Below are 21,067 nucleotides of genomic sequence, written 5' to 3'. Positions count from 1 at the left end.
GTCCAATTTGGATGAAACTTGCAGGGATGGTAGCCTCTGCTAAGAGCATGAAGTCTGCCAAGTTTCAAGAAGATAGGTGCAGGGGTTTGGAGGGAATTGTACCCCAAATTTCTGAAAGCAAAACTCATGTCACATGTATGCGTTACACCACAGGAGGCTGAAAACTGCAGGGGTGGTATCCCCTGGTGAGACCACAAAGCTTGCCAAGTTTCAAGAAGATAGGTGCAGGGGTTTGGGGGGAACTGCACCTCAAACTGCTGACAGGCAAAACTCGTGACATAGATGACCCTGTGTGTGTTAAGGTGCAGTGCGCTGAAAACTGCAGGGGTAGTAGCCCCTGCTGAGGCCACAAAGCCTGCCAAGTTTCAAGAAGATAGACTCAGGGGGAGTCTGGCTTCTGGGGCCCTGCACCTCTGGCTGCTAAAAGGCAAAACTCGTGATGTGGGTGGGTGCTTCTGTGACTGCATCCGTCTTGGGGCACAGGGGGGTGAAATCTACTGCAGGCCTGGGTGCTGGGCCCTGCCAGGCCACGAAGCCTGCCAGCTGTGTGTGTCTCTCGCTGGGGGAGTCTGGCTTCTGGGGCTCTGCACCGCTGGCTTCTAACAGGCAAAACTCGTGACGGGGGTGGGTGACACTGTGTGTGTGTTAAAAGGTGCGCCCTTCCTGGCGCTGGGGCCTCTGCACAACACAGCAGTGTGCCCCAGTGTGACCTCCTCCTTCCCTACAGCCTCAGGTCCGGTCCACCACTTTACATGACAACAGGTAAAATAACTTAGCTGGCTCAACACCCGTAGCACCAGCAGCAGCATCAAAGGTACCCAAACGGAACTGTCACAGAGCCTTTCTTTTTATGAAGGAATTGACAGCAAGAAGTAAAGATGTTGTGTTGCAACACTACTTTACGTGTCCTTATTCACAGTACATAAAGACACCCAGCATTTTGAAGCATTTAAGTACCTAAAATGCAGATAAGCATCTACTGAGATTTTCCAAGATACCTTACTTCCATTGAAATCAGCGGAAATTAAATGTTTCTGGAAATCCCACTCAGCACATATCTTTCACTAAATACACTTAATATTCTGACTTGAATTCCTAATTCTAGGTTCATTTATCTAACTTTAATACACAAGTTTAAAAATACTGCTGACAAACCAAGCATAAAAATATGTTAGGGGCCACAAAAACATTGATTCATATAAAGAAGAATGACAAAGGACCATGTATATATTCACATGAATATGGAGAGTAAGTTTTAATACTCACATGAATTTAAATACTGTCATTCAGAAATGGTTTGTTTGTAGGACTCTTAAGGCAATGTTTAACTTGAAAATCCATTTAAATATTAAACAACATACCTTAGAGGTTTGTAATGGTGGAAAATATAGAAATGTTTGTATGACACATATTTAAGAGCCAGATTCAATGTAGATTTTTGGATAAAACATTTCAAAGGCAGCTAATATCAATAATACTTTGTATTTCTATTATATTTAAGAGTCTTCAAACCCTATATGAACCTTAATTTAAAAAAAAATCAACAAGAGTCGGGAGGCAATATAGCAGTACAATACCTTGAATATCCCAATTTAACACAGAAGAATGTAAATGAAAAGGAAATGGAAACAGAACTTTAGATGCAGACCTTTGAGTTTATTTAAGATACCTAAGGCCAGTTGAAATGATATACAAGTTATATGGATTGAAATAAGTAGGAATGTGATGCCTTTGAGAATCTGGGCTCAGGGCACAAGGCAAGTTAATGACAGAGCTGAGAAATGTGTCTCAGTCTTTCAACTCCCAATTCTGTGGCTGAACTATTACATAATTTTCCCAGTAAGAAATGGGTGTATTTGATTCTGTGTTCACTACCTCTTACATATATTTTTGAGTCTTGCTTTGAAATTTTCACCTACAAAGTAGAAGAGTACAGGATCTAGGCAGCTATTCATTGCAGCCAGGCACAGGGTAATGATGACCCCTTTGTGCAAGTTACACTTGCTTTCAATACCATTTTTTGTCTGTACCAGATGGACAGTTCTTAGTATGTGATATGGCAAGAAACAAAGGAAGAATATGAACAAAGTAAGGATGATGGTTAACTTTGCCTTCTTATGAGAGGCTCTTACCTTAGTGTTTGGAGTCTTGGACTTAAGTAAGGCTTTGATTACAAACACATAGCACACAACGATTGTGCAAAATGGCAGGGAGAAGCCGACTACCAGGACAATATTGTTTAACAGAAAGATCTTGTCTATATTGTTTGGTTGGAGATCCAAGCACTGAGTTGAGGAATTCGTTACGGTGGTTCCAGTGCCCAGCAGTTGGCTGCTACTTGCCATCACAAAAATCCATATTACCACACATATGATCCTGGCATACTTTGTGCTGGTTACTTGGAAACATTTGAATGGGTAGACAATGACCATGAAGCGAGCAACACTCAGGGTGGTTAGAAAATAAATGCTGCAGTACATATTGACATACAAGATATAGGACACAATTCTGCAAAATACATCTTGAAATATCCAGTCAGATTTCATCAGGTAATAGGCGGCCCGGAAAGGCAAAGTGGACACAAACATGAGGTCTGAAATGGCCAAATTCAGCATGAAAATATTCCCTGAGGTCTTTCTCTTACAAGGTTGTAGGAAAACATATATGGAAAGGCCATTTCCAACAACACCGAATATGAATATGGTCAAATAAGCAGTGGGATAAACAACCTGCTTGAACTTATCCATCATACAGTTGCCTGACGTGTTGTTAGTTCCGTTCATCTCTGAAACTGACACAATCTGGAAGGATTCTTACTGTGTCTCTGCCAAATTAAAAAGCAGTTGTTGCAAATGTTGAATCTCCAAATTCAGCATTATAAACATATAATTACATGTTAATTATACAGTCTGCAAACAGCAGGGGAAAATAATAGTTGGTTACATTAGTAACTATTCACTCTGTCCCAGTAAATATAGATGTACTGTAATGTTTGTACAGCACTTTCAAAGTGCAGACTGATATAACTGCTCACTGTCTTTGCTGTTTCAGTAGATAGCCAAGTTGGGCACTTACACAGATGTGGGGAGTCTGCTCTGACACACTGGACATCCAATGTGTATCGTGCATCATGTGTATCAGTGGGGCAGCACATGTCAGTGCTGAGAAAATAGCGGTGGTACGCTTTGAACTAAAACGCATTCGTTGTGCTTTAGTTCAAAGTGCACTGCCGCCATTTTCTGAGCGCTGACATGCACTACGCCACTGATACACCTGCTCCAGACGCAGCACTGGGCACTTTTAATTAGTGTGGCTCGTTAATTAAGAGCCCCCAGCACTGTATCAGCACCACATGTAAGAATGCCTCTTATTTCAGTTTCTGAAAACCGAATATAGTGACTACTGACAGGTCACCTAAAGCTGTAATCTTCTCTGATCAGGCAAGAAAGCAAAACTGATGTTGATCATTTTGTGGATGGAAGATCTTGAATCAGAATGGCAGAAGCAAGGAACTGTAGGGGTATCGACAGCTGATCAAAAATGGGAGTTTCCATCTCTCAGAAAATTCTGATATTTGCTTTTGTTCCAAACTGTGACAAAAGGTCAAGATGCTCCCACCAGCTTGTGTGTTCTAGTTATGGGAATGCTGTCCAAATGTTCTTAGCCACTGAAAGGATAGGTCCTTGTTTTCATGTAATATATCCAAAATGTGCATTTTTAATCAATGTAAAACAAATGACATTTTTGCTTCAAACATTCCTTTTGTATTTTTCATGGTTGTGATAGGCTCATCACAACAGGGTGTCTGTGACACCCCCTGGTGGCCTTGCAGTTCCTGGCCCACTCAGACTTTAATGTCACCCTCCCTAGATTGCTCACCCGCCATGCCTTGTTCTTATTACTAACGTTTGATTAAGGGAAGCTGCCCACAGGCCTTAGAGTGAACCTTAACGCTAACAGTTCCCCACTGGGCCTCTCCTGGATCCCATTAACTTCAATCTAGGCCTGATAGGTTCCTCTTGGCCTCACTACTTTCTTGTAGGGCACCTGTAGCCTTAAGGGCAAATTGTGGGGCCCCATTCCTCCCCTACATCATGCCCCAAGCCTTACAGGTATTATCACTACAATGTTGAGTTCATGCACTTGGGCCCTTGGATCCCCGTGGTCTCACCTTCAGCCCTCTCTGGGCTCCTGGACCCTTGGCCTCATATGCAGCCCCTCTCTCTGTGTTCCTAGGACCTCCAGTCTCATGCACAGCCCACACTCAGGTACTTAGCCTGTCTTTGGACCTTCTTGGGTCTCACTCTCTCTTAGCCCTGCTTATCCCTGGACCTACGGATCACACTCTCAGCCCTTCCCAGGCCTGGAGCTCACAGATCTTCTATTCTCTAGGCCCTTGTACCCCCTACTGAACCCCGCTTTTAGCCACTGATTGGCTGCTGGCCCTCCAAGTAAGCCTTGCCTGCCCTTGCAGGGCACCAGGCTAAAGTGGTAGGACAACTTAATAATGAACTTCCAAAAGAAGTGGTGCTGGCTCCTACCCTGGGGGTCTTTAAAAGGAGGCTGGACGAACATCTGGCCGGGGTCGTTTGACCCCAGCCCTCTTTCCTGCCACAGCAGGGGGTTGGACTATATGATCTCCTCAGGTCCCTTCCGACCCTACCAACTATGAAACTATGAACACCTGCCCTCTAGCAGGCACTCAAACCTTCTCTAGGCTTAACATAAAACAGGGACACCTGCACATATAACCAAGCCCTTCTTTGCCCCAGGTACCTTCCCTTGTTCTTTGCCTTGCAGAGCTTCTCATTCAGAGCCACTGTCAGGTCAGGAGTCCTGCTGCTCTGCTATCATTGAGCTCCACACTCCATAGCTACCAGGGCAAGGCTAACTGACTGATGCAGGCTCTGGGCTTATATAGTTCAAGCCTGAGCCCTCTTCTGGTCAGACGAGTGACCCCCTCTGCCACCTGCAAGCAGTCTCTCAGGCTGCTTGCTCCCTTAAAGGAGCAGACACATCCCAGTGCCTTTTAATGTCGAGCTCTTTTCCCATTCACTGCTTTAGCACCACTTGTCCTTTCATAGTGTTGCGTCCCAGAGCTGCACATTTTACCTGTCCCCATGAGTAAGCTTTGTGACATTGCAGTGTGCATGTGCTGGGTGGGGTTTTGTTTTTCAACAGGGCATAATTCAGTTAAAATTAAAAGAAATGATCACTTGAATACTAAAACAATGTTTTCCTCGGCAAGGGCTAATTCCTTACTAAATTACAGTTTTTTATCCCAAACTGATTTGGCATGAACACTGTTTTTTTAAAAAAAATAGAACCACAGAATTGTTATTTAATAATGGTGAACCATGTATCTTCATTCATTCATGCTGGGAATTGCTGAAACATTTTTAGATTCACTGTATCCCAAATTTTTATTTTGGGGTAGGGATGAAGTGAGGAAAGTTTTAGCCTAGGAAGTTTAAACTTCCAGGAAATGTTGCCCCACTATAACAGCAATAAAGACAGGCATGGTCTTGATGGTAGAGTACAGGTCTGTGAGTAGTCCTAGTTCCTATAATCCAGTACCTAATTTGTTAAGAGCTTTTCAAGAAAATAACTATTTTAAAATATATCTGTCTCTGAAATTACCCCTCTAGAAACTAAATATAATCATGTCTACCAACACCACAGACAGTGACAGTTCCTATATAGAATGGATATTGGCAACCACAGTGTAGAAAAGCATACCTGGGTGCCTGCACCCTATTTCTGTTAAAGTTAAGCGGATCACCAGTTCATTCAGTTTTAAGTTTAGGAAAGCATCCTTGTTCAGGAAAGCACTTAAATTTAGGTTTAAATCCCACTAATGCTATTCTGCAGGCGGCCCCAGCCTTCAGTGGCTGAAAGCCTAATAGAGGGATTCTCCTTATTTGCAACCCTCTCCCTCAGCCGAGAAGAGAAGTGTCATGGCAGAATTCCCTATGGAGAAGAAAAAATCATTTGCAATAAAAGCAATGTCAAGTGGTTTCATTTACTCTTTATATCAAATCACCTTCAGGAAGCTTCTGTCTGAAATCAGAAACGTTTTCCCTTTACAGGTTTGCTGATGCTGATTTTCCCTTTTTTCTGAAATCCAACATGGTCCAAGGTGTTGTAAGAGAAATAATTTATTGTATTTTGCTAGGGTCAGAAGTCCTGGACTCTAAAAAAAAAAAAAAAAAAAAAAAATTAAAATCAGAGTTCTGCAACCTGTTATAAAGTTTGTGTCATGTATCTTTAAAAATATGAGTGAATTAAGCCTGTGTGGTAAGCATAAAAGCTAAGGGAACCGAGGTACAGTGAGGCTAGTACCTTGCTGAAAACCACCCAGCAAGATACTGAGAGCTGCGTATCTCCAATAAGATCACAACAGAAAGGAGTAATAGGGAGATTCAAATACTGCCATGGAGAAATGTACTTTTTAACATTTTTAAAAGGGAAAGGGAAGTTGCTGCTTGGGAGTACACATTAGCTGTTGCGATCTAACTCAGAGGTGAAGCAAGGCAACTATGCGGCATGTGGGGTAGCATCAGGCTGCACTGCCAGCACTGATAGCAGGGTGTGGACAGCCATCAGCTGATGCCCTGGTCACAACCCCTCAATTACATTACCAATCCAGCAGTTTGGTAACCTTACATTACCAATCTACATGGTCCTATAATGATACAAGTTACCTAAATCTCTATAACTTTAACCCTGAATGACATGTATCACTACAGAATGATGCAGGCATAACAGCAACAGCAGTTTATATCAGTAGCATTTGATATCAGTAAAATTGTTATATCTGTCTATAGCTGAAGTGAAGATTCATCATAGAACCAACTGGGGAGGGGATACACACCAGGCCTACACCACAATAGCTAATGCACTTCAGATTAGGTGATTTAGCTGAGACCAGCCACAAAATCTTCCTTGAATTACTGATCCCTCAAGAGTTCTCACAGGTGTTACGTTTATGGTGCATCCAGACAGCCATGGGTCCTGGGGCTATCCCCAGCTGATCCTTAGGAATCAGGTTGGGGCAGCTCCTGGTCCTAAACTAGAACCTGGGACTGCCTGTGCCTGCTTCTGACATTCAGCTGAGGATCAGGCAAGATCAGCCTGGGGGCAACCAGACTTAGATGAATTAAAATGTCTATAAAAAGTTATAGACACTTTGGAAAATTAATAATATGGGTCCTGATTCTGCTCCCTGTCACATCAGAGAGTGGTGGTGGATGGGTTGTTCTCGGCCTGGAAGGAGGTGGGCGGAGGGGTCCCACAGGGTTCGGTCGTTGGACCAGTGTTATTTAATATCTTCCCCAGCGATTTGGACAAGGGTGTGGAGAGTACCCTCTCCAAGTTCACAGATGATACAAAGGGCATAGTTGACTCCAAGATGAACATGAGCTGGCAGTGTAACGAGGCCATCAACAAACTAGCGGAGAGTAGATTTAGGTTAGATGTTAGGAAGATTTTTTTTACAGTAAGCATGGCCAGAATCTGGAATGGGCTTCCAAGAGAGGTGGTACTATCACCTAACTTGGAGGTCTTCAACAGGAGGCTTGACAGTCACCTGGCTGGGGTCATCTGATCTCAGTCTTCTTTCCCGCCAGGGGCAGGGGGTTGGACACGATGATGATCCATTGTGGTCCCTTCTGACTCTATAATCTATGAATCAGACCCACACCAGTATAACATACTCTTTTATTTGTAACTTACATATGCCAGTGAAATGAGACCAGAATCTAACCTGGAACCATTAAATAATATTGAAAATTGCATGGCCAATCCCACTAAATACACATAAATCAGCCACAAAACAAAGATTACCTAACAATCTATAACCTCAAGTCCTCAGTTAAGTAAAGAACTAGATCTTAAAGCAACCATCTACTAAAACAAGGTTAAGATTCCTTAGCCTGACAATGTAAAATATATTTCTGTTATATTTTAAGAGAAATAGATTATGACACAGCAGTATTTATATTAGATATGAAAAAAGCAAATTCTCTAGTCTGATTTTAAGAAATGCAGAACATCCACAATCCCAGCTACATTAAATGTACCTGCAAGCGCACAGAAATTCTGAAACACTGAACTCTCTATACCAATGAGGACTTGTCATAATACATCTTTTTAAATGATTTTCTTGATACAAAATACCTTCTCTGCTGTTTAAACCATATATTTTTCTCCAAACAGTTTTCTATGGGATTTCAAGTTTGCCATTAGACTAGCAATGTGTTATTATCTATGTTATATTACAGGCATCAGCTACTGCCCTGTCAGAAAGCCAGATGTACGGACATTGGACAAAAAATGAAGCTCTGATTCACTTTGTCCTGTGAATGTTATATTTCAGTTCAGGATGAGAATTGCCAAACAGTTACTTTCCTTTATTGTTGGTTTGGAATTAGCATTGATTTAAGCTGAACTGTGCAGAGACAGGACATTTTATTCACCCTCACGCACACCTTTTAATGAATTGGTAATTTTGTAAACAAAGATTCTAGTTGATACAATCCGTACTTTGCGCCTAGCAAGAAAATTAAATTCATTCACTCAGATTTTTGGTAAACTACCATTAGTTTATTATCTTTCATGTTTCAAAATATTTGTAATTATAGAAAACCACCTTGATGTCCTTTCTTAAGGAGAAAAGAACCTTATTTAATAAACACCTAATATTTCAAGCAGCTAGAAGACCTCTTGTAAGTAACAGGGGAAAAAGTAGGAGGCGCCTTAGTTACTGTTAATAATCTTTATCAACTTAAATACTGAACTAAAAAAAATTACAAACTTGTCCTACCTTAGTATGTGTAGCTTTCAGTTAATTCAGTACATTAGTTCCTTCTTCAGCTTTTGCTGTTCAAAACTGCCAGCCTGCTAGTGGAGGGGGGAAAAGAACCTACATCTATTTATATCACAACCACAGCCAATGAAAAGTAAAAGGAAGTCAGTATTTGTTAGCAGAAGTTTTATTTCTTCAGAAAGATATTTTCTTAGGTCAAGAAAAGGCATTTGCTCCCATACTACATATATCTCTTGTTCAAAAAAATATCAAAAAAAGGCTCTGCAGCCACGTAATATATCTAGAAACTTTTTCTCAACTACTCTCATTTCTATCTATGGACTTCAATAATCAAACCAGTAAATTGTTGGAGTACCATAAAATAATTAAAAAATACTTTCCCTGGGAAAATATTCTATTTTCCCAGTGGGGTACTGGGAAGAGATGGCCTCCACCTCAGTCCACTGGGGAGGAGGCTCTTCTTAGCAAGACTGGCTGATCAACTCGACCGGGCTTTAAACTGAGCCCACCAGGGGAGCGGGGGATTACCATCACTGCAAGCCCACTGGGCAGTTTCTGTAAACCCAGCAGGCTAAGGCACTCAAGGGAACCCACCCCTACAGCAGCCCCAGAGCAATCTGTAGGAAAGGCAAGGACCCCCAATGGGACACTTATTTGCCTGTATACCAATGCCAGGAGCCTGGGGAACAAACAGGAGGAACTGGTCCTCCTGCTAAACCAAAAGGATTACAATCTCATAAGGATAACGGAGACCTGGTGGGACTCCACCTATGACTGGGCCACAGGCATAGATAGCTATACCTTGTACAGGAGAGATCATGTGGACAAACGGGGCGGTGGGGTAGCTCTTTATGTCAAGGAAAGATATGCGTCCCTGAAAGCTGACATTAGCACCCAGGGGGGAAGATTGGAGACTCTCTGTGTCAAAATGGGTGGCGAAAAAGGCATAGGGGTCACAGTGGTGGGGGTCTTCTACAGATCTCTTAGCCAGGATCAAGAGCTTGACCAGGAATTCGCCAGGGAACTAGCTAAGGCTTCACACTCCCAGTGCATGGTTGTCACGGGAGATTTCAAATACCCTGACATCTTGTGGGAAGAGCACTCGGCCAAATCCGAATGGTCACAAAGCTTCCTCGTGCATGGATGAGCTCTATCTGACTCAAGAAGTCTATGGACTGATGAGAGGCAAAGCTCTGCTCAACCTGGTACTGGCAACAGGGATGACTTAATCAGTGACCTAATGATCGAAGGGAAGCTGGGAGACAGTGATCATGAGTTGATCGCCTTCACCATCTGCCGTAAAGCAGGCAAGCCAGTCAGCAAAGCAGAAGTCCTCGACTTCAGGAAAGCTGACTTTGACAAGCTCAGGAGGCTTGCTGGCGTGGCCCTAAGAGACCACGACCCAAAGTGAAGGGGAGTTCAGGAAGAGTGGTTGCTCCTCAAGGGAGCAATCTTGAAAGCACAAGCAATGTCTATCCCGTCTAGGAGGAAAGGCAGCAAAAGGGCACAGCAGCCCCCTTGGGTCTGCAGGGGACTAGTGGACCACCTGAGACTAAAAAGAAAGGCCTATTAAGGATGGAAGGCTGGATCCACCCCAAAGGAGGAGTACTCTGCACTGGTCTGGACCTGCAGGGAGCGAACCAGGAAAGCCAAGGCTGCAACTGAACTCCAGCTGGCTACACGGGACAAGGACAATAAAAAGTCATTTTTTAGATATGTGGGGAGCCAGAGGAAAAGCAAAGGTAACATTGCACCCGAGCTAAACCATATTGGTCAACTGACAACTGACACCCAGGAAAAAGCCAACCTGCTCAATGGGTATTTTGTGTTGGTTTTTCACCAGCCCCAAGGGACGGCCTTGCTCAATATGGTATGGGCCAGCCAGGGTGAGAGAGAGCTGTTACCCTTCATCAGTGTTGACCATGTGAAGGAACACCTTGAGAGACTGGACACCTTCAAGTCAGCTGGCCCAGACAGCTTACACCCCAGGGTACTTAAGGAGCTGGCAGGCATCATAGCTCAGCCACTGGCACGGATCTTTGAGAACTCGTGGTGCTCAGGCAAAGTGCCTGAAGATTAGAAGAAGTCCAATGTGGTGCCTATCTTCAAGAAAGGAAGGAAAGTAGATCCGGGGAACTACAGGTCCATCAGCCTGACCTCTATCCCCGGGAAGATCTTGGAGAAAATCATCAAAGAGACCATTCTTGACTAACTGGCTGAAGGCAACTTCTTGTGGGATAGCCATCATGGGTTTGTTGCAGATAGGGCTTGCCTGACCAATCTCATCTCCTTCTACGATCAAGTGACATACCACCTGGACAAGGGAGAAGAGATTGACATTATATATCTTGAATTTAAAAAAGCTTTCAATCTGGTATCCTATAATCATCTTAGTAGTAGTTGGCAGAAGTCAATCATTGTGGTGTGCCATGACCAGTGGGGTCCCCCAAGGCTCTATCCTTGGGCCTATCCTTTTCAACATCTTCATTAATGATGTGGACATTGGTGTCAGAAAAGGACAGGATGGTGATCCAGGCTGGCCTTGACAGGCTTGGAAAATGGGTGGATGAAAATCTGATGGCCTTCAACTCTGAAAAATGCAAGGTACTCCACCGTGGGAAGAAAAACCTGCAGCATGCTTATAGGCTTGGCAGTGCTATGCTTGCTAGCACCACGGTCGAAAGGGACTTGCGGGTCATGACTGACCACAAGATGAATATGAGCCACCAATGTGATGTTGCAGCCGGCAAAGCGAGCAAAACTCTGGCTTGCATCCATGGATGCTTCTCTAGCAAATCCCAAGATGTCATCCTCCCGCTGTACTCAGCCTTGGTGAGGCTGCAGCTGGAGTACTGTATCCAGTTCTGGGCTCCACAGTTTAAAAAGGATGTGGAGAAGCTTGAGAGAGTCCAGAGGAGAGCCACACACATGATCAGAGGGCAGGAAAACAGGCCTTATGATGAGAGGTTGAAAGCCATGGGACTTTTCAGCTTGGAAAAGTGCAGGCTCAAGGGGAACTGGTGGCTGCCTATAAGTATATAAGGGGTGTACATCAGGATCTGGGGGAATGCCTGTTCACCAGAGCACCCCATGGGATGACAAGGTCAAATGGTCACAAACTTCTCCAAGACTGTTTCAGGCTGGACATAAGGAAGAACTTATTTACAGTCCGAGCCCCCAAGGCCTGGAACAGACTGCCACCAGAGATGGTGCAAGCACCTACTCTGGATTCCTTTAAGAGTCAATTGGACATTTATGTTGCTGGGATCCTGTGACCCTAGCTGACTTCCTGCCCCTGGGGTCGGGGACTGGACTTGATGATCTTCTGAGGTCCCTTCCAGCCCTGTCTATGAAATCTATGAAATGAAAAGAAAACATTAGGGTACATTTCCAAATCATTTCACTGCTAATAGCATGTGGTCAACTTGCTGGAATTAGCAATGTTGGGAAACCAACCACATAGCCAACTGCAAAAGATGCATCAGGCACTTTGGCACCTAACTGCACACTGGTCCTTAGGAAATTAGATGCCCAGTTTGTACCATGTTTTAATTGGAGATAGATATCGAGTTCTCTCAGACTCTTTGAAAAATCTCAGTCATAATCAACTAGTTTACCATTTTCTGTTGCCTTGATGGTAGCTCTCAGTTACACAATGGTTCCATGATATTGCTTTTCCAGATAAAAGGGTCTTAGAATGGGCAAAAATAATCTTCTGAGAACACTCCATAGGCTGGTGGCTCCCTGGGCATTGTACAGCTTGTGTCAAAACTGCTCACACACCCCATAAGAGGATGAGCTGAACAGATGGTTTTGCAAGTCCTGTAACAGGGGCCCCTAACCTCTCTTACTCATTTGAGAAGGGTGGCATTACATAGCTGCAGAGCCACAGGCAGCAGCTCTAGAGGGCTGCAAGCCACAGATTATAAACTGCAGGCCTCAAGAGCTGGGACCTGCAAGCTGCAGGCATCAAAGACAAGCCTAGTAACTACCTAAAAGGAGCCCCTGTCTCATATGTTTGCAGATGGCACCAAGCTAGGGGGAGTAGTAGATATGCTGGAAGGTAGGGTTAGGATTCAAAGGGTGTATCTACAATTGTTGCTATGGTGATGTTGTGACTGCACTGTGATTTAGTACTTCCAAAAGGAAGTACTAAATCACAGTGCAGTAACAGCTCATGCTGAGTCATACGTGTGACGCGCATTTATTTTTAGCAGCTACTTCACTGTCGTGGTGCACTTTAGTGGGGGAGCGTGTTGCTATGCCAAAATAGCTGCTGGTCACATGTAAACACCCACGGATGCTAGGTCATGGTAGCACATTGCTACAGCAATGTAGTATCACATGTAGACATGTCCAGAAAGACCTAGACAAATTGGAGGATTGGACCTAAAGAAATCTCATGAGGTTCAATAAAGACAAGTGCAAAGTCCTGCAATCGGGATTCAAAAAATCTCATGCACTGGTACAGGCTGGGGGCTGACTGGCTGAGCAGCAGCTCTGCGAAAACGGACCTGGGTTACAGTGGACAATAAACAGAATATGATCCAACAATGTTCCCTTGTTGCCAAGAAGGCTAACAGTATACTGGGCTACATTAGCAGAAGCATTGCCAGCAGATCAAGGAAAGTGATTATTCCCTTTCTATTCAGCACTGGTGAGGCCACATTTGGAGTACTGTGTTCAGTTTTGGGCACCCCACTACAAAAAGGATGTGGACAAATTGAAGAGAGTCCAGCAGAGGGCAATGAAAATGGTGAGGGGGCTGGGGCACATGACTTCTGAGGACAGGCTGAGGGAACTGGGCTTATTTAGTCTAGAGAAGAGAAGACCTGGAAAGGACTTAATAGCAGCCTTCAAGTACCTGAAGGGGGGTTCAAAAAAGGGTGGAGCTGGACTGTTTTGAGTGGTGACAGATTACAGAACAAGAAGCAACAGTCTCAAGTTGCAGCAAGCGAAGTTTAGGTTAGATATTAGCAAAAACTTTGTTATTAGGAGGGCAGTAAAACACTGGAACAGGTTACCCAGAGGGACTGTGAAATCTCCATCCTTGGAGGTTTTTAAGACCCAACTAGACAAAGCCTTGGCTGGGATGATCTAGTTGGGGATGGTCCTGCTTTGAGCAGGGGTTGGACTAGATGACCTCCTGAGGTCCCTTCCAACACTAGTTTTCTATGATTCTATGATATCAAGGGAGGGGAGTTTTAAGTTAAAAGTGGAGAGGTGTTAGCAATAAAAACCTAGGATTGCAGACTAGCCCAGGGATTGACATGACACCTCGTTTGATGAGTGACAGAAAGGCTTTATTTACTACAAGTATTTAAAATCAAGTCAAGTGAGCCCAAACTAAATCGAAGTCCAATAATTAGCTATAAGGTGATGATTTCTCACCAAACAGGTGGGGAAGAGGCGGTCTGTTTCTCTTCAGCTTCTTGAGTAAGTGGGGCACATCAGCAGCTGGTGTTAGAGAGATTTCTCACTCTTGAAGCACGCGCGGTTTGCTGTTTTACTGCTTTTTTATACCCTTAATTTAGCATCTTCAAAGCATAGTTGTGTAAATCAAGAGACAGTCCCAAGCAGTAATTGACAGGAAAAACCTGCTCATTACTGGTTATCAGAAATTTCTAATTTAAATGAGTTACCTTCTTCAGTAACAAGAGGTTATCCAGTTTGAAACATATCAAGAAACTGATTAACAGTCAGAAAAAAACATACTAAATCAGGAGGAGACATGGAGATATGGAGAATGTCTCTTCCTGCACATTAACATGAGTTAGTCGCAAAAGAAATATTTACCATACTAATTAATCAAGGAAAGACATTTCATATGGTTACACACCAGACAGCTAAGAGTCTGCCTGAAATTATCCTGAATATAGCAAGATAAGCTGGAAGAGATACTTCATTATTCCATCTCAAGATGGCCTAGCCATGAACTTGCATCCTCTTGCAATATGCTATTAGCATTATTATTCTGTATTTTAACTTTTGTGAGTAGGCCCAAGCTTAGCATGAGTTTCAGATTCATCAAGAGGCACCTTTTAAGACCTGGACAAACTGTGACCAAAAGGGGGCAGAACCTTCTGAGCCCTTCCATAAATGCCCTCAGTGGAGCACACAGGTCACTTTGACAACCATCACGTTCATTTTATAGATATATATAACGGGAGTATTGATTTCCCAGACAACACTGGACATTAATCAAGATGGTTCTCCAGTTTCCCACATACTCAACTCTTTTGTATAGCACTCCTTTTATTTTCCCAACCAACAAGATTTTAGAGGAAATCCCCTTGACCCCTTGCCCTTCCTCAATATGCACCAAAACCTAAGCACTGTAGTCAGATTAGTGTAGACTCAAAGTATGCTTGACACTGGCCCTGAGAGCAGCACCGGGCTCATGATGAGGACTGCACTGAACTGGCTACGTTGCCTAATTTCTGAGCTTTGGCATGTGATAAGCAAGAGCAAGTGGGTGAGGCCTGATTCTCAGCTACACTTCCAGGCCGGCCACAAAGGAAGTGAAGGCAAACCCATTTTTTTTGCCTGCCAGTTTGATGCCATTGGGTGAGGATCTTAGAAATTTGGTTAACCTGTCTCCTGATCTGCTACCTAAAAGGAAGGGGGAAAAAATGTCTCCTATAACTTTCAGAAACCTAGGAGGTCTGATGTCTTGATTTGTTTGGAAGCCAACTTAAAGTGGACATGATTTTTCAGTTTGTTTTTTGGCCACCCTTTTATCAAATCCTGTATAGGGTCTTATTTAATTTAGCGCTGAGTTTGGATGCTGAGGTAAGATCAATGTCTAAAAAATACCTTCTTTGTACCATCAGTTTGCTGAAAAACTTGATCCATTTAGTCCAGTGATCCATGGATCTGTCACCTCTGGAATGTATTACTGTAGTTCAATGTATCTGAAACCAAATGTGAAAACAATGCAAGTAGATATAAAATGAAACCTTCTCTAATCTTTCCATTTTATACATGATGTCCCTGTTTGATTTTTTTTTTTGATCTTATAAAATCCCATGTTGATAAAGATTGGATTCTGTTTTTTATTCCAGTAGGTCTATTATGCAACCTTCACAATTAATTATTTTTCTAAATTCAAATTTATATTAGGTCTTGAATGTCATTCCATGTGTGCACAAGGGTATCCTTTGACTAAAATGAGGATGGCATTTGAGATCCACTTTAAAGCATAACATTCAAAACAAACATTTAATCAACTTTCATCTCTGACATTAAGAAAACCCAGTACAAATGTTTAACTAAACTTTTTCAGCAGTCCGAAATCAGTTTAACATGAAATTTGAATGAAGGTGAATGTTATAATTAGTTCTGGGCTCCAGTTGTGTATCTGAATTTTGATTTCAAACTTGCAGCTTCTTGACCGGAGCATTCATGTGTGAAATAGCTGATACCCATTTAGTTGTCTTCCAGCTGAGTGCTGCTGGCTTTGGTGGATAAATCATCCCACGATTTCTATTATGAGTAGGGACCTAGTGAATTCATGGCATCTGCCCACCAATTTCACAGACAGATTGTGGGGCCTGACAGCCATTCTGCGGGTGGAACGTGGCAGGCCCCCTCACACCTCTGATTGGCTGAGGGTCCCTGGTAGCCCTGCCCCTTCTTGCTGAATGCCTGCGAGGGCTAACTGTCATACAGCCCCAGCCCACTGATTGGGGGAGAGGGCCAGAGCTACATTATAGGCAGCCCTTGCAGCCAATCAGGAGCAAGGTGTAGGGGAAACAGCCATCTTGCTGGCAGCCCTTTGAGCAGGCAGTCCCGTCCCCGTCCGCCCCCCGCCCTTTCTGCACCCTGGTGAGCTGCTGCAGTGTCTTGAGGATGGCTGACTTCCTCTGGGCAGCCAACATTTTATTTTCAGTGAGTTTTCTTTTTATTTTCCCCACAGATTTTGCAGATTTCATAAGCATTGCCTGCTTCCATGGGCAATGCTGGATTTCGTGAAATCCCTAAAATCTGTGCAATTCATGAAATTGCAATTTTGTTAGGTCCCTAATCATAAGCTTTAGTTGTAGTATATAAAGTTCAAGTATGTACCCTCAGATTTTAATGTATTATGCAGGTTTAGAGAGCATTCCTCATGGGACCAAATCTCCATGATGACTTTTCAAACAAAGTTATTGGATGTTTATTTGTGTTGGTGTGGGTGGGTGTTTTTGCAATATACTATTATAATTAAATGCTAAGATTGACTAATGCTATAATTAGGAGAAAAGAATAATATGACATTTAGCACCAATTTTTCCCCTGGTATTTAAAACAAATATTCCATGTTGCTACATTTATGAAACATTGTATACAATGTGCATATCTGTAGGATAATATATCCAATCTTGTTAATTGCTCAAATTTGGACTTTTAAGAAATGTGTAGGATTCCTAATTAAAATTAATCATAGTTTTAGAATTTTTGGTTTGCTGAAATAATCTCATATATATGTCCTTGTTAGATCCATATAATATAAAACAACTGGCTTTGTTTCTTCTTGATTATTTACATTAGATTTGGGGTGGACAATTATTTGAGCTGGAGGGCCACTTAGGGAGTTTTGGTGAGCTGTTGTGGTCTGGGTCAGCACCACCATCCCCTCCTCCACCCACAACAGCTCACTAAAACTCCCTAAGTATTAAATTACTAGATCTGGGTATGGATCGCAGCTCTGCCCCAGGCCCTGACCCCATGTTGTCACTACCCAGCAATCCTAGCCCCAGCCCTGTGGTCTCCCTGGAGATTGGTTGGAGACCCCTGCAGGCAGGGCATGCTTGGCTGGACAGGTGGGATGGGGCCACTGATGGGTGGGGAGCAGCATCCAGGAACAGGATGGGAAGGCAGGTGCGGCCAGAGTTGGAGCTGGGGCCTGGGCTGGTATCATGGATGGTGACACCATGGGGTCAGGGCCCAGGGCAGAGCCTTAATCTGCTCCCCGCATGCCCCTTTCTACAGATCTGGCACCCATTGCAGGGTCATGTGGGCAATGTATCTTGGTTCTGCCCCAGGCCCTGGCCCTGCGCCATCACTGTCCTGTGATCCCAGCCTTGGCCTCAGCCCTGGACCCACCCACGTGTCCCACTCCCAGACACTGGTCCCCACCTTCCTGTGGCTCCATGTTATCCACCCAGCTGAGTGCACCTTGCCCATGAAGGTATTGGGCTGGTCTCCATGGACACCCCACCCCCTTGCCCACCTGCTCCATCCAGTGCCTGGTGGTGGGTGCAGAGCAGACAGGCCAGGCAGCAGGGCCAGGTCCAGCAGCAGCAGTGACCCTTACAGCAACAGCCAGAAGCAGCCATTGCCACCAGGGCTGCATGGAAGTGGAGTCCACTCCCCACACCACTCCAGCCATGCTGCATGCCCAGGTTGCCCCCAACACCTGGGCAGGGCAGGGCCAAAGGATTGACCATGCTTCAGATAAAATCCTTTGGTGGCTGGATCAGGTCTTCAGGCCAGGTTTTGTCCACCCTTGCATTAGATAGATTTCATAGACATTAGAGCTGGAAGGGACCTTGGGAGATCATCGAGTCTGTCCCCCGCCCCAAGGGCAGGAAGTCAGCTAGGGGCACTGGATCCCAGCAAGATAAGTGTCCAATGCTTCTTAAAGGAATCCAGAGTAGGTGCTTGCACCACCTCTGGAGGGAGCCTATTCCAGGCCTTGGGCGTGTGGGCCACAATTCCCGGATAGTGCTTGGGAAACGGCCGCAGTTGCATGTCGAGTGGGGCACTGGGTAGTGACACCAACCCAGACGCGCTCGGGGATGCCAGGTGTAAGAGAGAGGGAAAAAGAGCGCGATACTGAGACAAATGGTATTTATAAATTTACTTACAAGCCAACCAGATGATTAACAAGTTGCAGTAACTTGATGAATACAGGAACTAATTACAAGGACTATTTACAGTAGCAGGTGGACACAGACGACGTGGTGCAGGTAGAAAAATGAACGAATGATGGGTAGCGGTGAGTGACAAGTAAGGTGTAGTCATGAAGGTTGACTGCAGCCGAAAGTAATAATAATACAAGTATGGTGCCTAGTTGGGCAACACACAGGGCATTCCGGATTGCGTGTGGTCTAACTATAAGCTATAGCAGCCTATGCTAGAAATCTAGCTAGAAGCCTAGGGGTCTGTCCAGACGGCAAGACAGGTGATCAGGCTGTCTTTTAGATCTGATCCCCCTTGATGGAACACTCTGGAGGCCTCAGCATGCTGGTCCGGCCAGTCATGCTCTAGGGGTAACTCCTGATTGGTTAGGCTATAAGCGATCACGCACTATCCGCATGATGGTGCATATAAAGGTCGCATTCCTCCGCCACTGCATCACTGAATGTCACTCACAGGTAGCCATGTCACTTAATGTCTCAAACAACAATCTGGTGGAGTCACATCACCTCCGGACAGGGCGCTCAGACAGAAAAGCAGTTTTTCCTTATGTCCAGCCTAAAACAGTTGTACAGAAGTTTGTGACCATTGGAACTTGTCATCCCTTGGGGTGCTCTGGTGCACAGATGTTCCCCCAGATCCTGATGCACACCCCTGATGTACTTATAGGCTGCCACCAGGTCACCCCTGAGCCTGCGCTTTTCCAGGCTGAAGAGTCCCACGGCTCTCAGCCTCTCATCGTAAGGCCTATTCTCTTGCCCTCTGATCATGAGCATGGCTCTCCACTGGACTCTCTCAAGCTTCTCCACATCCTTCTTGAATTGTGGAGCCCCGAATTGGATGAAGTACTCCAGCTGCGGCCTCACCAAGGCCAAGTACAGCAGGAGGATGACATCCTGATATTTACTGGAGAAGCATCCATGGATGCAAGCCAGAGTTTGGTTTGCTTTACCAGCTGCAACATCACATCGGTGGTTCATGTTCATATTGTGGTCAGTCATGACCCCAAAGTCTCTTTCGGCCATGGTGCAAGTGAACGTAGTACTGCTGAGCCTATAAGCATGCCGTGTGTTTCCCCCCCCACCCCAAGGTGGAGTACCTTACATTTGTCGGTATTGAATGTCATCAGTGTCTGCCCACTTTTTCAGCCTATCCAAGTCAGCCTGGATCACCAGCCTATCCTCAGGTGTGGATGCTCTACCCTAAAGTTTGGTGTCATCAGCAAACTTGGCCGGTCCACTTCTGACACCAGTGTCCATGTCATTGACAAAGACATTAAAAAGAACAGGTCCAAGGATGGAGCCTTTGGGGGACACCACTGGTCACAGAGCACCATGATGATTCACTTCCATCCAGGGAAAAGAGGCAGGGGTGGTGTAACATGGGGCCTTTTCTGGGCCAATCTCACTGTGGCCCACCCACCTGTTTCTGGGCTAACTGCCCGCCTTCTCACCCACCACACCTTGTTGTTAATTAATTGATGTTGATTAAGTGGGAGGCTGCCCATTTCTTGCCCTGATGCCAAGGGGCACTATCTGCATCTCCATTCCTCCCCTACACCACAGCCCAAGCCTTGCAGATGGCATCCAGATGTTATCCATATCACCGGCCCCGCACTGGGCCCCAGAATCCTACTAGTTGGACCCCACTTAGATACCTCCATTCAGGCAGCCTATTCTGCCTTCATTCCCGGCTGTATAGCTCCCTGAGCTGCTTCCCCCTTATGGGTGCGGTCCCCCTGGGACCTTCGGCTTTACTGGCCCTGGCCCACCTCCAGGCCAGTCGAAACCCCAGGCCCTCAGCTCTTGGGCATTTCTCGCAGTGGGCCCCTGGCCCTTTGACCCTTCTGGTCCTGGCCCCAGCTTGGACCAGTTGGGGGAAGTCAAGACAGGTTTAGAGTCTATGGCCCGATTCTCTCTCTTTCTCTGGGGTCCACCTTCTAGACCCTACAAAGCAGGTAACCCATCCAGTTGTGGGGTTAAGGTGCCCTGACCCGCCTTTCACCGGGGTGGTAACTGGTCTGGCATTTCCTGGGGGCTCCCACGCCACTAAGAGCCCCACCAGGCCACCCACTCCTGGCAGGATGCAGTTTTAGGTCATGACCAGGACTAGGAGCCTCCTAAACATCCCCTACAGCTCCTCCCTTACCTCCAAATGATACCTGCAGCCAGACGATGTTGTTGCCTGGCCTTCCAGCAGCAAAAATGCCCTGTTTATATGGGCAGCCCTGAATCTAAAATGGGCTTGCCCTAATCAGGCACCTGCCAGCTGCTGTCTTCTGGCCCTTAAAGTGGCAGGCACAAACAGTGCCCTGCCACAGGGGGGGAGGACTATACA

At 45.0% G+C, this 21,067-nt stretch overlaps 1 protein-coding gene across 3 annotated transcripts in view; it reads right to left on the bottom strand.

Annotated features, from left to right (window-relative positions):
* Positions 1 to 835: 835 nt before the first annotated feature.
* CYSLTR2 (cysteinyl leukotriene receptor 2) overlaps positions 836 to 21,067 on the bottom strand; it is a 51,349-nt gene continuing 31,117 nt past the window's right edge. For 2 of the 3 annotated variants that reach the window (XM_025211748.1, XM_006030179.3), the window contains 3 exons: positions 15,644 to 15,741; positions 6,044 to 6,193; positions 836 to 2,824 (listed from right to left, as the gene is read on the bottom strand). In XM_025211748.1, the coding sequence (XP_025067533.1) occupies positions 1,872 to 2,783 (912 nt within the window). In that variant the 5' untranslated portion in view covers positions 2,784 to 2,824; positions 6,044 to 6,193; positions 15,644 to 15,741 and the 3' untranslated portion in view covers positions 836 to 1,871. Of the gene's footprint in view, positions 2,825 to 6,043; positions 6,194 to 8,824; positions 8,897 to 15,643; positions 15,742 to 21,067 lie in introns of those variants that run through there. The other variant, XM_006030180.3, reaches the window with a different exon arrangement.

Source organism: Alligator sinensis, unplaced genomic scaffold (assembly GCF_000455745.1).
Source record: "Alligator sinensis unplaced genomic scaffold, ASM45574v1 scaffold820_1, whole genome shotgun sequence".
NCBI classification, from domain to species: Eukaryota; Metazoa; Chordata; order Crocodylia; family Alligatoridae; genus Alligator; species Alligator sinensis.
This window is presented reverse-complemented; position numbering and strand designations above follow the sequence as displayed.